Genomic DNA, 17,037 nt, shown 5'->3' on the forward strand with positions numbered 1-17,037 from the left:
GATTACTCACTATATCATTAAAGCGTGAAGATTTAATTATATGGATAATATTTATGTTAAAAAGCTTCGATGAGATAGTGAGGATACGCTTAGTTGTAAGTTGATTTTATTGTTAAATGATGAGACTTATTAGTTGTGTGTAGAATTATTATGTATTTGATTAAAATAATTTAAATATTTTTCGTATATAGTTTCAAAAAATTGCGTCAAATTCTTATACTCGTAAAACTGCGTCAAATTCTATTGTGGTTTCATAAACTCTGCGTCTAACTCGTCCAAATTTCTAAATCCCTAAAATTATAAATATATTTATTTTTCTTATATTTAACTTAAAAAAACAATAACAATAAACTCTTAAAATTTCAGAAAAATAACTATTTTTTTAAGTATATTTACTATTTTTTGAGACCCAACATAAGATAAATGAATATATTTGTAATTTGAGGGGTTTAAAAATTTGAAATTCTAAAATTTGTTTGCAGTTTGGGGCATTTAGGTTAAATACCGTAAAATAAGAATCGTTGAGAAGGTTAGATGCAGAGTTTATGAAATTACGAGGAGTTTGACGCAGTTTTAAAAGTATAGGAGATTTAACACAATTTTATGAAATCACGTGTAGGTTTTGTGCAATTTAGCTGAAAAATAAAAATATGATAAGTAAATCACACCTAAAATATTTTGTAGATAAAATTGAGATGAAAAAATTAATAAAAAATAAATAAATAAAATTGAAAGGAGATAATGGGAAGCTGTTTGTATCCTAAATAAAATCATTCAACAAGACGATAATAAGATAATACATCAAATATAAGCAAAAATAGGTTAAAGTTTGCAGGGTATTTCAACACAATATACATATTCATATCGTATACTTACAATTATTTCTGGCAATATATATCTTCAAATAACACAAAATAATATATTAAATAAAAATATATATCGTCTATTTTATTTTTTATTTTTTTATGTACTAATTAAAGCAAATCAACGATGGAATCATGTATTGTTTGTTTGTTATACTTGGAACCAAAGAGGTTTAAAAATATTTTCTTATTCTCTTTTTAAATATGTTAGGTAATATTTATGATTTTTTTTTTTTTTTTTTAAAGTCAGAAATGGCTAAAGAATGTCATCAAAAATATTTTATTTATATTTTATATCTGTATAATGATCTGATATAAAATATTTTACAAAAATGAGGAATATATATTTTTTAATACATAAAAATTTACATGGTAAGTTACAAAAAAAATACATATATAAAATAAAATTGCTGAAGGGACATAATTTTAATTTATTGTTTCAACATCCAAAAGCCACTAAACAATATCCTATTTTGAATAAAGAAAACATTCAAAATAGTTTCACAAGACAAAACATAAAACATAATATCTAACCCTGAAAATGTATCCAATCAAAAAAAAAAAATTAAAAAAAAAAAGAAAAAAAGGCCCAAACTTATTACAACATTGATCAATGGATCATCATCATCATCATCATCATCTTCCGCGAACATTTTCAATAAACATCGGAGACGAAGCCACAACCCCCGAATCCTCACTAATCCCGCCCCGACCCACTTCACCACTCGAACCCGAACCCGAACCCGAACCCAAATCCAGATTCAAACCCGGACCCGGACCCGGACCCGGATCCAAATTCGAACCCTCATCCCCACCCTCACCCGCCTCCTGCAACTGCAGAGCATACTCAAGGTTCCACAGCACATCTCCCATGGACGGCCTGTCCACCCCACACTCCGCCAGGCACTTCTCCGCCGCCTCCACAAACTTCGCCAGCGACTCCGCCGCCACGCCCCCCGCAATCGCCGGATCCACAATCCCCCCGATCGCCCCCCGCCCATTCATCTGCTTCGCCCACTCCGCCAGGTTCACCTGCTCCCGCGGCAGCGCCGGGTCCAGCGCCGCCCTCGCGCACAGAACCTCGAACAGCACCACCCCGAACGAGTACACGTCAGACTTTTCCGTCAGCTGCTGCCGCCGGAAGTACTCCGGGTCCAAATACCCAAAACTCCCCTTCACCGCCGTGCTCACGTGCGTCTGGTCCATCGTCGCTGGCCCCGACTTCGACAGCCCAAAGTCCGAAACTTTCGCCACGAAATTCTCGTCGAGTAATATGTTCGTCGTCTTCACGTCGCGGTGGATCACCCCCGGCGTCGTCCCGGTGTGGAGGTAGTGCAGCCCACGCGCTGCCCCTATGCAAATCTCCAACCTCTGTTTCCACGACAATGGCGGCGGTTTTGGTGCTGACGAAGACGATGATCGGTATAAATGGTCGCGGAGCGGGCCGTACGCCATGTACTCGTAGACGAGGATCATTTCAGATTGCTCGTCGCAGTATCCGATGAGGGAGACGAGGTGCCGGTGGCGGAGCTTCGACAGGAGTTCGATTTCGGTTTGGAATTCGTTGATCCCTTGTGACGACGTCGCGCTGCCTCGTTTGATGGCGAGCTTTGTCCCGTCGAGTGTCTCGCCGAGGTACACTTTGCCGAAGCCTCCGACACCGACGACGGCTTTCTCGTCGAAGTTCTTTGTGGCGTCGCGGAGCTCGGCGAGCGTGAAGTACCGGCCGAGGTTGAGCCCCGACGGGTTGACGATGCTTGAGAACGTCGTGCTTTTCGTTTTGCTCGATAGGAAGCTGCAATGGCTCGAGTTTATCGGCAGCAGCCACGACGAAAACGTCTTCTGCTTCTCGTACCCTTTGTTCCGATTTCGCGATCGTACCCGGCCTATTACGACCACGACGAATGCCGTCGCCGCCAATGTCAGTGCGACGGCGGCGGCGACTTTAACGGTGGAGATACGGGTCGAATTCGCGGCGTCAGACGAAAACAAGCCGTCCAAGCTCCCCGCCGAGTTGCTTATCTTGATCACTTCGAAACCATTTAGTATCGCGTCCGGCGCGCTTCCCTGCAGGTTCGAAGCCGGCCCGACTTGAACGGTGACCGTTCCGTTGCGAATGGTCGTAGCGTTCACGACGAAATCTTTGTAGTACGGGATAGCGAGGCCGGAGGTGACGGTCGACAGGTCGAGGGCGGAGACGCCGATATTTCCATTGATGTACACATTGAAGTAAAGCTCGTTCATTCCTTTGCTCACAATATCGCAAAAATGTAGCCGGACGAAGTACGAAAACCCGGCGTCAACGCTCATTACCCACGTCAAGTTGAAGTTCGGATCGCTCGTGCCGGGATCCGCCATGTGATCGGCGGTCGAGTACACCCAATACGGCGCAATCAAAGGCGTCGCTCCGCCTGCCGGATATTGTATCATATCGGTAGGGATCGACACGTTTTTCGCGCCCTCCGGGAAGGAATTGTACGGGCCATCGGCGAGCCATGTCCGCGACAACATATCGTTTTTAGGCATAACGCTAGGCCCCCCGACGTTCACCCGATACGACACTTCCAAAGCGTACTTATCCAAGCCGTGGAAGTCGGCAAGAGGAGAAACGGCCAAAGCCGAGTCGGGGATTAATTCATCGGGGGCGGAAACGAGCTCGATGGCATTGACGAACGCCGCGGATTTCTTCATCGGCGAAAACTTGAGGGTGAGCTTATCGGAAGTCGCATTGATTAAATACTCTTTGAACACCGTCGTCGCCGCGCTTTTCGCTGAGAAACCGTGTAAGAGAACGGTATCATCCGTGCTGACGGCGAACGTTGCCGAGCTCAAATTATAAGAAGGGTGGTCGAGCGGATAAAAATAAAGCCGGAGCCAATGGCGCCCCGGCTTAAACACAAGAAACCTATACATTGACTCGTGCTCGAAAATTCTCGCGGACGAGTAAAGCGCGTGGTAAGACGACGACGGAAACACCGACGAGACGCTCTTCGGAAGCGAATCCACCGACGTAAGGATATCTTCGTCAGTCGACAAGTAAGAAGCGGATTGCGGATCGGACTTAAACGACCTGCCGTCGTCGAGCACGACACCATCGGACGAACCACAATTGATCAAATAGTTATCCGCAGGAGAAAACGAAGAAGACGCTGCGGCCTCGGAAAAATGAATCGACGGAAAAATAAGATAAACAACGGCGACGACAACCACGACGGTATGAGCCGAGGCTCGTGCCATGGCCGAGGATGTACGGAGAAAGGGAGAAACAGAGACAGAAGTCGTTGCTAGGACATAAAGAATTAAGACGATGCTTTGTAGATAGAACTTAGAAGCATGATTGGTAAGAACGTGCAAAGTTGTAATGCAAAAAGAAAGATTGTTTGACCTAATCCAAACAGTGATAATCTGAACTGTCTGTCTGAGAATGGAATTTGGAAGGGAAACCGCGTAGTAGTGCTACAGCTGGAGTTTGTGGTTTGACATTAAGACTTAAAGAGGGATTTTTGAATGAGTTTATTTTATAGGACTTGTGTTTCTCTTAAGCGTATTCGGTGCCGGGAATTGGGTTTTAATTTGGTATATATATATATATATATATATATAATATTTGGGGATGAATTGGGTGAGTTTTTAAGGATTAGAAGGTATAGTAGGAAGTTCGATTTTATTTTTGAGTAATAAGAAATAAATTTGACAAATGGAAATGACGGCATAGTTGGGGATCAAAATCAGTAATTTAGGTATATTTTCAGTTGAACGTACCTAACCAGGTAAATTCCAGGTTGAATCTTATACCCTATAAACTAGACCCGATAAACAAGTCACATCTGGCGAACCATGTGTGGAAGGTGACCTGAAACTATTGTCACAAGTTCAACTCCCACCCCATCAGACCATCCCTTACGGAACTTATTTGTTCCTCTTCAGCCGATAAATTGCCAAATTTTCAAAATGAGTATAGAGGGAGAAGTTAGCAATATACTATAATACATACACTTAGAAAATTTTAAATATTTGTACTTAATTCAAACTTCTAATACACTAAACAATAAACCGTACAAAAATAGACATAACCTGAAATTTTGATTTGAGTTCAACATGAAAAAATCGTGTTTGGACCTAAAAAAGTAGACTCGAAAATTTTCAGGCCATGTATGACCCGGCACGGCAAGGAACCAGGCCGTATTCAGGCTCATCAAAGGCGGTCGTGCCTGGCCTAGCCCGATTTTCAAAATTAATATTTAATGTTTAATATTGTAATATATATTAACTAATAAAATAAAAATAAAAATGAAAGTATGACTTGATGATAAAATTTTTTGTTGAATTTGTAGTTGATTATAGGTTTGATTTCTCCCTTTATTAATTCAAAACCTTCTTTTATTATTTAACTTATAAAAAGAAGAAAATAAATTTTTTTAAAAAAGCTGGTCTGCCCAACACGGCCCGATTTGAAATCAGGCCATGCTCGGTCCGACACAAATTGGATCTAAGTCGGACCGGGCTGGCACGAAAAATCAAACCAATCCGGACTGCCACCCCTACTAAACAATAAGGTGTTTATTGTGTAAGATAAACTTATAATATATAATATTATTTAAATAAATTATATAATCATATGATAAAATAATATATTATTTAATTATTGTATAAAATTAATAAGTTAACTATTAATAAAAGACAAAATAATATTTTTAACATTAATATTATTTTGTATTATTTAATTCTACTTAAAAGAGAATTATTAAGAATCTTTAATTATAATACTGTTATCCTGAATTTTACTTAACTGCGAGTTATAATAATATATAATAAACACATGATTAAGGTGAATAATTTATCTACCCTAATCATGCAAAATAATACACCCTGAGTAATTTAAATAGATCTTTAGTGGAACTAATATTTCAAAAGAAGAAGCAAAAGCACATAAGAATTTCTTGGTTTGAAGGATGTCTAGAGTTCAAGAATATGATCATATCTTAGGGCATGTTAGTGTAAGAGACTAATTACTTTAATGAGGCTTTTTTGTCTCAAAGCAAACATGCCTTAATTAATTAATAGCTAGCTCCTTTACTTGATGCAACAACTAAAGGAAGGAATTATTTACTTAAAAAATGGTAACACTTGCAATAATCTTAGCATAAATACTTAGAGTTTTATCTTCAATTCTTCCAAGACATCAATGGAACCTTAACATTATATTTATGCCATCCTGTCTCATCCAAGGAAGAACATCCTCGTCTCGTTCGCTTCGTTAATAAAGGCGACGAGCCATTAGCACGCTATGTAGGTGTACGATGGAGTGGATCGTGTTTGGAAAAGGCGAAGACAACATCGATATGTTCTTGGTACATAGGTCCGAATGAAGACACATATTCGAAATCCAACAGGTAGATGTGTATATATATATATATACACGCGCGCGCATGTACGTATTGATAGCTAGGATGCAATGTTTGAATAATGTACTAGATTGTTTTTTGTCTTTTTTCAATTTTAAGTGTGTATTGAATAAATTTACGATAGACAAAATCTAAAGATGTCGGAAGAATTTTAATATCATCATATATTTTTTTCTAAAAAACTATTTAATTTAATATCTATTTGTTATTTTTTATATTATATTAAAATTAATTTTACATTAAAAATAATTTTTCTTTTTCTTTTTTAACGTGAGAATTTGTAGCCATTATAAAAAACTTCATAGTTAGGGCCAAATCACACTAGGCGAATATCTAAGGACATCCCTTATGGAACTTATATATATTTTAATTTTATTATAAGTTGTTAATAATAATAATAATATTAATATGTTTATTATAATCAAGTTTGAATTTCATCTTAGACTGAAGCTTTACTAAAGAGGTTATAGTGGGGGCAAATTCTGTTCTCAAATGGACCTTCCAAATTAAATCATTGCTGCTTTGAGCGAGAAACACATCCACTAGAACAGATTCTCGCGTCACAATCGAAGCTGGCGAGCATTGGCCATGGAATTTTCACTATGATAGGTCGCTATCATATGCATTTAAAGTGTTCGACGAAATGACTCAAAGGGATTCTATGAAGCAAAGCACATCAATGGAATACTTGCGATAAGGGGAAAGTCGAGAAACACATCGCCTCATTATATTGGGGAATCATTGAGAGTATGTTTACTTGTGATCTCTAATACTTTTTGTGTTATAAGCATAGTTTTGGAAATTAATTTTTGGAATGAAGTTAGAAGTTAGATGTAATACTTTTTATAGAGTCTATCTTATATTTAGGAATTAGGATAATGTTGTTTATTTTTTTTTTTTTGGCTAGAAAGAACTTCGGGATAATCAACATATATTTATATATATTTCAGTATATTTATAATACTATCATATATTATATTATATTATAACTAAGCATATACTATCTTATAACACAAACATATGCTGAGACTTGTAAAAACATACTTTTATCACCCATATAACATGTATTGATCTGATCAAATCAACACAGTGCTGACTTAACTGGATCAACACAGGATCTGCAGTAAAAAAAACTTTTTATTTGCATGCCCGTATAAAATGAAATTTAAAAAATGAAATAAATTTTACGGGATTTAATCCAATCTGCATTCGAAAAATAATAGTTGTAAATTTGTATATTAATTGTAAAACATTCAATCCCCTATTTCTTAAAGCATACTCTAAAAGATGACTTAGAGTTCGGCCAGATAGTGTTAGGGCGTCAAAAATATTTCAATTCAAATTTTTATTATTATAATATCTCAAACTCAAATACTAACATCAAAGAAAAATTGACAGTTTATTGTTATACATCTATATATATATATATATAAAGAAAAACAACATTCCATATATTTCAAAGGTCCTTATTTTTGTTTTGGACCGGAACCTAATAAAAATTAAAGCGAACAATGTGTAAGAATCTGATTCGAAACTCCGATGCAAGAAAGAAAGCAAGGTATATAAAAAGAATCCTTGCAAGTATAAAAGCAACAGGCCTCGCTAAAAGGGAAAGACACACACATACTTTGTAATAAGCTCGATCTATAATAAATAATCAATTACTTGAAATGTCATCGCAGGTACCGAGCTGGGTTGTGGAGATCAGCGAAAGAGTGAAGAAAGTGAATGTCGAACGACCCTCCATTGATACGCCGAGTAAAGCTCTCTTTAGAGTGTCACAGAATTTTCCCGATGAATATGGCGACAAATTCAAGCCTTACAAGGTATCAATAGGGCCTTATCATTGCAACAGTCCTTCTTGCGAGAAGGAAGAGAAATTTAAGGAATATTGTATCCTCTACGGCCTCAAGAAAACTGGTAAGCCCCCCAAAGATTTCTACAATGCTTTGTATGAAATTAAGGATGATCTGAGAAATTCCTACGACAAACTGGAACCTGTTTGGGACGACGACAGTGAGTTTCTGAGGTTGATGTTTAGGGATGGCTTCTACCTCCTGGTGATGTTAGAATCGTCGCAGTTATTTGTGGGTGAGTCCTATATGAATGTAGGCAAAACAAAGCCTCTGTTTGATCCCAATGAAATGGAAAATTACAGACATGATCTGTTGCTGCTCGAAAACCAGATTCCCTTGATGGTTCTGCTGAAGCTACTTTCTGTAGCCGTCGGCAAATCGGACCATGTTAGTTCAATCTTGATCTTTCTTTCTTCTGGTTTATTCAATATGCTGAATTCATTCATGAGAGGTCGGTTTGTTCTTTTACAATTTCAAACCAAAATCAATACTATTTACTTGACATAGTTTTCAATAAAAATATACTATTTTTTTTTGTAAAACGTGAAAACGCTATTTAAACAAAATTTTAAATGCACACTTCATTTCAAATCAATTTCAAATCATGCCATGACGTTTTATTAATAGGAATATATTTTGAAATTTTACACAGTTAAGTTTGTTTGGAGTATAGGTTATTGAACATTTTGTTGCACTATGCCTTGAAAATTATGATCTCATATGTTTTCAGTATTTTTTCAAAATAAGACTCAATTACAATCTTATATTCTTATCTTTTAATTAAATATATATGTATATATATACATATATATTTACTATTTTTTATAAACGTATTTATACCAACACTATAATATCTATGCTGAATATTCTCTCATGTCCCGTAAATTTATGTAAGTTTGGTCGAGCATTAAGATTAAAAAATAATAATAAAATAATAATATTTTAATATTAAAGTATGATAAATAAAAATAATTAAGTAGAAATATCATTAGAAATTTATCAAATAATTGATATAAAAGTGATAAGGTAAATAGAAAAAATAACAACAAATTAATTATTATTGATTAAAGTATAAATAATAAAATTATAGTCAAATAAAATTATTTATAGAGGTGGATTAGACATAATTTTAGCGAACGTATGAGACTATATTTTATTAAAATATAATTTTCTAAATAGGTTAATACACAGAGACTGAGGCTCTAACAATCTATAAAGATGATCACTAATATTTATATATATATATATATATATTACAATACATATTATATAATAATTCATCATATGTTATAACACAGTATAGATATATGCCTAAACATATGCGGTTGATTCGGTTAAATCAGCACTATGCTGACTTAGCCGGATCAGTACAGAATCTGCCGTCACATAAAGAGTATTGTCTTAATAAAATACAAATACAATATAAATGAACTAAATAATAGTCCATACAATATATATTATCAATAATTCAATATAATATATATATATATATAAATAATTATGCGTATCCTAATAACTTAAATTTTTAGGTTGTTCAAAATAAGGCTTTTTTGTATTGAATTATCGTCTATACGCAGCCTACGTCGTTTTTTTTTTATTTTTTATTTTTTTTCTTTATAATTGAATTGAATTGTTGTTTGTAAATTGGCAGGGCTATGTTCATACCACACTGATCATACAGATACTTAACTTCTGTTTCCAAACAGAAACTTATGTAAAAGGACACGAATATTTGCACATCTTGGATGTATACCGACATGCCTTTCTCTATCCATCCGATCCGCGAGAGCCATTGTCCATATACAGCGCGCCACCGGATCTTAACATCCCATCAGCAACACAGCTTCAAGAGGCTCGAATCGCGATCAAAATCAGCACAACTCGCTGCGTAAGCAGCATCTCATTCCAAGACAGCATCCTCAGCCTTCCATTCTTGAATTTGGACAATGTCGACAGGTCTGTTTATTTCAATGTCCTCTTGTTCGAGCGATTCCACGAGCAGCCTGAAATGAAGGATTTCGCGTCGTACGTTTACTTCATGAGCAACATCCTCAAAGGCGCCAAAGATGTCAGCCATCTGAGGTCGTGCGGCGTCATTAGGACATCGCTTAGCGATGATGAAGTGGCGGAGATGTTTTATTGGTTGTGTAAGAGCGTTCCATTCAACCCCGGCGACAAATTTAATGCTAAGTTATGGGATGTCGGGAGTCGGATGAAGGACGAGCACGACAAGAAGTCGGAGGCGTGGCGAAAGGATTTGTATCAGAATTATTTGAGAAGCCCGTGGGCGATTGTGTCTCTTGTTGCCGCGTTTCTTCTCTTCGTTCTCTCGGTGATTCAGACAATCTATGCAGTGTTGAGTTATGTTCATCGCAAAGATAAGTAAATTAATGATGCGTATTTTTTCGATAATTTAAACTTTTACGTGAAACGGTCATTCATAACATCTTATACTAACAGTTTAAACTTTTAGATCGGTGAAAAGGTTGTGGGGTGTGTCTCTTTGTGTTTGGCTTTGAATTGGAGTTGGAATTTTATTTTTTTAAAGTAATTTTTATATTTTGTAAGTGTGTGAAATAAAATAATCGATCCTTGGAATTGGAATTGTATTTGTTTGTAAATTGGGTTTTACTGTTTGAATTATAATGAAATTCGATTGTAAGTTGAGTTAAGATCAATGTACTCTTTTAGTTTATAATAATAATAATTATTATTATTATTATTATTGTATTTTGTACAGAACAACTTAGGTTTTTTAATTCAACAAAATCATTACATAATATGTAAAAAAGTTTGAAATAATGTCTTATTCTTCTTCAAGTTTACTTATTATGATACTAAAGTAAACCTGATTCCTAGACGTAATGCTCTATCTAGTATACTGTTGGAAAGTGAGGTTCGATCAAATCTCATTCAAACACCTTAAATAGGATCAGTTCTTCAAAATGTGGTTATTTACCATTATAACAATTCACACTCAACAAAATAAATAATGAACTTCAAAGCAATAAATGAAACAAATTCAAAATATGGAGATGAAGAGAGACGTGAATGAAATATGAAAGCATTGGTGTAATTTTCTCTCTCTAGAATAAACTCTCAAAATATACTCACAGTCACAAAGTTATCGCAGGCCGAGTATACAACAACATTGTTGACTATCAAAATCGAGACTAGCATTATTTTGTTAGTTGTTTGTCCAATGTTCCGACATCCCAATAATTTTGTTAGTTGTCCAATGGGTCTGAATTAGGTCATGACCGAGCTCATGAGTACAATAAACTTGGTGGTTAGGTTCAATCTAGGACTTTGATAAAGACTTTTTTTTAGCTCATTTGTTCAAAATAGTTCCACAATTGTCGCGAAATTATTTTAATTTTATCAAGGCCCAAGCTAAACCGAGTCTGAATCAGTCTGGCCCATTTGAGCAGCGTGAGCCCCAATGGTGGATAATTAAGAGACAATTAAAATCAAAGTAGGAAACTATAATCGTTATTTTTTTAACGTGCTCTAGGTAATCCTATTGAACAGGTTCACCCTCACATTAGTAAGTTATTTTTTACGAGACGATAATAATATATAGTTTTACTGAAAAGATAATTGATATTTTGTATGCGAACAAAGGAAAATAACAATCAAATACCTTTAGAAGACGAAAGAATTATATTTATAGTGTTCCTTAATGCTTTTAAGAAAGCATCTTATGAGTTGATCGTTAGGGTTTATTTTCTTTACGATTTTTTTCCTAAAATTTTGTGGCTGAGCATTTTGATATATATTTTTTAATAAAATTGATAGACTAAATAGTACAAGATAAAAAATAAAATTATGGATACTTAATTAAGCTAATTATTTTAATGTATATTAATAAAATTGGTACCATACGATAAATATATATATATATATATATTGGCATGAATTTTATATATATATCACCAATTGTATTACGATTATATGTTGATTGTTTAAGAAAAATATAGCTCGCATATGATATTTATTTATTTGATGGATATTTTTTATAGACGTTATAAACTATATAAAAATTAAATAATGAGATGATTACCATATTATTACATGCATTCAATAATATTTGTATAATCAAATAATATATATGTATAAGGGTGTGTTTGTTTGGCGGATTTCTTAGGATTTCTATTGTTCATGTGATATTTTCTCCTAAAAAATATCAAATTAAATATCTATTTTTATTTTTTAAATTATACTAAAAATCAATTTTACATTTAAAATATTGCATCAACACTTATTTATATCACATCATACAACTATTTTAATTCAAAATTTTTATTATTTAAATTCAACTCAAAATCTAAACTCCCAAACAAAATACTTTCTCCGTCTGGCATACTTATGCTACATTTCTCATCTGATTGTTTGCTAGATTGGTGCATAATTTATTTATTTATAATAAACAACTTTTGGTTAGTTTATTTTGTGAAAACAAATTAACACATTTCTCCGAAAAAGTTAATATGTAACACTCATTATTTTTATATTATAGAAATAATTTTCTATATCTCACATAAAAAAAAAAAAATAAAATTATCATTTCAAACTATTTCACAAAACAAACAAACTCTTTATTTCTCATCATTTCATATACTCTTACGTTAACAAATAATAGTCAATTTGACGCTACTTATAATATCTCTACTTTACTTTTTTTTTTTTATCTATTCTATTTTTACATGAAAATACTACTCCTTTCGTCTTAAACACCCTGCAACATTTTCTTTTTGGTACGTCCCAAATACTCTGCAACATTTTCAAAATATGAAATAATTAATTATATTTAATCTCTACCCCACACTTTATCTCCTCACATCATCCAAATAAAAAAAATAAAATATATATGTCTCTCTCCATCACATCACTTAATTTCTAAATTATCCTACTTAATACTACCCACCTAAAAACTGGTGCCAAAAGTAAATGTTGCACCTTATTTGGGAACTGGGAACGGAGGGAGTATTACTTTTTAGTCCTTATATCATAATATTTAGGCATAATTAACACAGATGAAAAGAGTAAAATTTATCCAAGTTTATATAATGATTTTTCATTAAGATGGTCAGTTATTACAAAAACTCACTCAATTAAGTTTGAACAGTTTAACTAGCAAATAATTAAACCAACCAAAGCATGCGATTACTTGTTGTAATAATAGCTTTATGGAAATTATGATGTATTTTGATTTATTAATAAAATTCTTGTGTTACTAGTATATTTTCAATAATAGTTTTTTTTATTTTTTTATTTTTTGTTAATTATTGTAGTAAAAATTGATTGTTAGTATAATATATTGTAATAAAAAATGACCCAAAAAAAATTATAATAAAGACAATCAAGCAATGCATTATTTTCACAAGCCAGCAGCTTATATTATTTATATTCAATAGTATAATATATATGAAGAAACATATTATTACACAAAGCATTGTATAATTATTTCTCCATTTCTGAATCATAGTTCAGACATACATACATATTATTATTATTATTATTATTAAATCCTTTCCTTCGCCATCAGTCTCAGGCGCTCAAGTCCCGAACAATCCCACACCACGACAGGACTCCAACTCCCAGTCCCCGCCAATAAAACCCGCTTCTCCACAGTCAGTTCCAGGGACGGTCCAGATCTTCCGGCGCAGGAAAATCCGAGGGCCCAGGCTCCTCTCCAAATCCGGCATCAATTCCCATCTCTTCATCATCATCAGACATCATCATCGGACCACCCTGCTCGAACGCCGCCGCCGCCACGTCATTCCCCGTCCAGAAACCCTCATCCATAAAATCCTCCCCACCAACAAACAGATTATCCTCCTCAGGATAAACACCTGGAGCAAACCACCCAGAATAATAATCCAACCCTAAATCAAACTCCCCGCCATAAGACCCCACAAAAGCCGCCAGAAACGGGTCCTGAAAACCACCACCCATCACCGCCGGCGCCACCTCCACCGCCGGCGCCGGCGCCACCGGAGCCACCTCATTCTCAGACCCCTCCACGTCATCTTCCCCAAACCCCACAGTACGCTTCTGGAAAACCCTAGTCACGACCCAATCATCCTGCAAATCAAAAACCCCCAAATTCAAAACCCTAATTTTAAAAATTTAAGAACAATTCCAGGCCCTGGAAATCAATTAATCAATCAATTATATAAATTTACCTTCCCGACGCCAAAATCTCCCTCCAATCGATACTCATGGCAGATCCAATTGGACTTCTCCCCCCTCGGAGCTCTCCCTAGGTAAAAAACTAGGGTTTTCTTCATCCCTACCACGATTCCTCCCTGGAAAACTTCTTTGTCCTTACCAGTAGCTTTCCAATACCCCGATGGAGTCGCCCTGTTGGTTCTCTGCCCGTTGGGATATTTCTTATCCCTCAGGCAGAAAAAGTACACCTCCTTTCCCATCAATTTCGCTCTTACTGTAATGGATCATCAGATTAGAATTAAATTTTCGATTATGGTTCAGGACATTATAATAACGAGAGTAGATGAATTCTTACAGGGGAGCTCCCATGGCTCCTGCATGTTCATGTCGACTTCAGCTATGGCCGCCGGGGAGAATTCCGGGTCGGCAACTTTCCTCAGCAGGTACTCCATGACGAGCTCTTGGTCAGTCGGGTGGAATCGGAACCCTGGCGGCAGGATCATTCCATCGTCTCCCATTACAATAGCATCGGTGAAATTTTCCATTTTCAGACTACATAGAAACCATCAAAACAAAATGAAATGAAATAAGAATTAATTAGCCGATGGAAATGGTGATAAATGAAAGCAAGAAAGAGAGATTTGTCGAAGAAACAATTAGATCTATGAGGAATGTAATTGAAAAAAAAAAAAAAAAAAACAATCACTCTAAAGACCTTATAATTGAACTCTTCTAAATGAGAATTGAAGAAATCGATATGAAAAAAATGGGGAGAAATGGGGGTTTATATAGCCATGGAGAGGCCTGGTTTTCGACTTAAAACCGCGGCAAGCGAGTACGATAGAAATTAATGCAAAAGTCGGGATTTCCGGGGGCGATGTATTCTTTTTGTGTTTTATTATTTTCGATTTTTTATTAGATAAAATAGTTATTTGGTGTAATATTTTATATCAAAAATTGATATATTTTTACTAAAAGTTACATATTACATAATAAAAAAAGACGGAAAATATAAATAAATAAATCGAAAGAGAATATAATTAAGAATATCACCAAACATGCATTTAATTTCATTAATTAAAATAAGAAAAATAAATTTTGTGTTTGTTTGTATTTTCGGATGGTTTACTCGTATAACTATTTTTACCTAAAAAATATCAAAATAAAAACACAAGTGAGATATTTTCTTGATTCTCACTTTTATTTTTTTTATCAAAAATATTTTAGTCAACACTTATTTATTTCTAAAATTATGTATATTTATATATAATAACCACTATTTTAATGAAAAATATTAAATAAGATGTTTAAATTAAAACAGATATTAAATGTGGTGGTTTAAATTTATTGTAATAATTTTAATACAATATATTTTAAATTATTATTAAGAATTAAAAATTATATATTTTTGTAGTTAAAATGATATAAAATATAAATTCAAAAATACAAACAAACAACCCCTACTATTAAAATAGATTTATGTCAACCTGAAAATTAATTCTGGAAATATTAGAACACTTTTTACTTCTATTTTTCTTTTTTATGTCATTTTTTATCTGAAATATTATTGAGATTTAAAAAACCGTAGTATTTATCAACGACGTAAAAAAAGATAACTTTTATTAATAAAAACGATTTCCTGTGAAGATGCATTTTTATTTCAAATATAATTATATATATAAATAAAAACGATTCAGAAGTCAAAAGTTTCAATTGCAATAAAGCAAATTATTCGATATGAGTTACTAATGAAATTTGTAACCTACATTAAAAAAGTATCGGCGCAAATTTGATAATATATGTCAAATTTTATTACGACCATAGTGATAGTATAAGAGAATATAGCCCGCATATGACACTTATTTTTTTGGTCGATAATATTTTTTATTAACAATACTCATTATATAAAAATGAAATATTATATCGATTTCGTATTATCATATTTATTTAATAATATTCGTATAGTCGAATAATATATACAATAAAATAATAGTAATATTTTCCATACCAACGTCTATATAATGGTTTTTTATTTAGATGGTCAGTTATATTATAAATTCCGACTCAATTAAATTTGAACACGGTTTTACTAAATAGACAAACCAACCAAAGCATTTAATTAATTGTTGTAATAATAGTTTTATAATGTTCGGGTAGCGACTGCGGGTTCCCACCTTATCCAAAATAAATAAATAATAATAATAATAATAATAATAATAATAATAATAATAGCTTTATAATGTGATGAATTTGTTTTATTAATAAAAATTTAGAAGGATGTTTGTGTGCTGAAACATAATTATTTATCATGGTACTAACAACTAGATTAAATACAAACATATAACACATAAAGCTCAATTTTTTTATAATTTTTTTAGTGTTAAAAATATTAATTTTTATGTATTTATATATAATTTATCCCTCCAAAATTATATAAATTCATATATAAGTATGTAATTATTTTTTATTTAAATTTATTAAATAAATTATGATATTTTACCATATGATTTAGATGTTAGTTTCGTCAATGTCAATATAGTATATCTAGTAAACACAAATTGACAATATATATTTTCAAATGATACTAATAATATGGACTATTTAGGTTTGTGTCTTTTGTTTCGACATTTTTTTTTCATAGGAAATAATTGTTGGGCGATGATCAATTTTTATTTTATTTCAATGATCATTTAAATAAAATAAAAATAAAAATGGGCTAAGTCACAAATGATTGGTTAA

The 17,037-nt window shown here is 33.6% G+C and overlaps 3 protein-coding genes across 3 annotated transcripts; 1 reads left to right on the forward strand and 2 right to left on the reverse strand.

Moving 5' to 3' along the window:
- Nucleotides 1-1,284: 1,284 nt before the first annotated feature.
- On the reverse strand, nucleotides 1,285-4,180 carry LOC127240640 (probable receptor-like protein kinase At5g61350). The gene has a single exon (XM_051259437.1). It carries the CDS (start codon nucleotides 4,098-4,100, stop codon nucleotides 1,500-1,502), a length of 2,601 nt encoding a protein of 866 aa, XP_051115394.1. The 5' UTR covers nucleotides 4,101-4,180; the 3' UTR covers nucleotides 1,285-1,499.
- A 3,696-nt stretch (nucleotides 4,181-7,876) lies between these two features.
- On the forward strand, nucleotides 7,877-10,796 carry LOC127266068 (UPF0481 protein At3g47200-like). Its single transcript, XM_051296171.1, has 2 exons — nucleotides 7,877-8,511; nucleotides 9,776-10,796. Exons 1-2 carry the CDS (start codon nucleotides 7,939-7,941, stop codon nucleotides 10,508-10,510), a joined length of 1,308 nt encoding a protein of 435 aa, XP_051152128.1. The 5' UTR covers nucleotides 7,877-7,938; the 3' UTR covers nucleotides 10,511-10,796.
- Nucleotides 10,797-13,758: 2,962 nt separating this feature from the next.
- Nucleotides 13,759-14,843, reverse strand: LOC127239345 (NAC domain-containing protein 92-like). The gene is made up of 3 exons (XM_051257446.1): nucleotides 14,654-14,843; nucleotides 14,313-14,572; nucleotides 13,759-14,211 (listed from the first exon to the last, which is right to left on the reverse strand). Exons 1-3 carry the CDS (start codon nucleotides 14,841-14,843, stop codon nucleotides 13,759-13,761), a joined length of 903 nt encoding a protein of 300 aa, XP_051113403.1.
- Between the last annotated feature and the right edge of the window lie 2,194 nt (nucleotides 14,844-17,037).

Source organism: Andrographis paniculata, unplaced genomic scaffold (assembly GCF_009805555.1).
Source record: "Andrographis paniculata isolate CXL003 unplaced genomic scaffold, ASM980555v1 Contig18END, whole genome shotgun sequence".
Lineage (NCBI taxonomy): Eukaryota > Viridiplantae > Streptophyta > Magnoliopsida > Lamiales > Acanthaceae > Andrographis > Andrographis paniculata.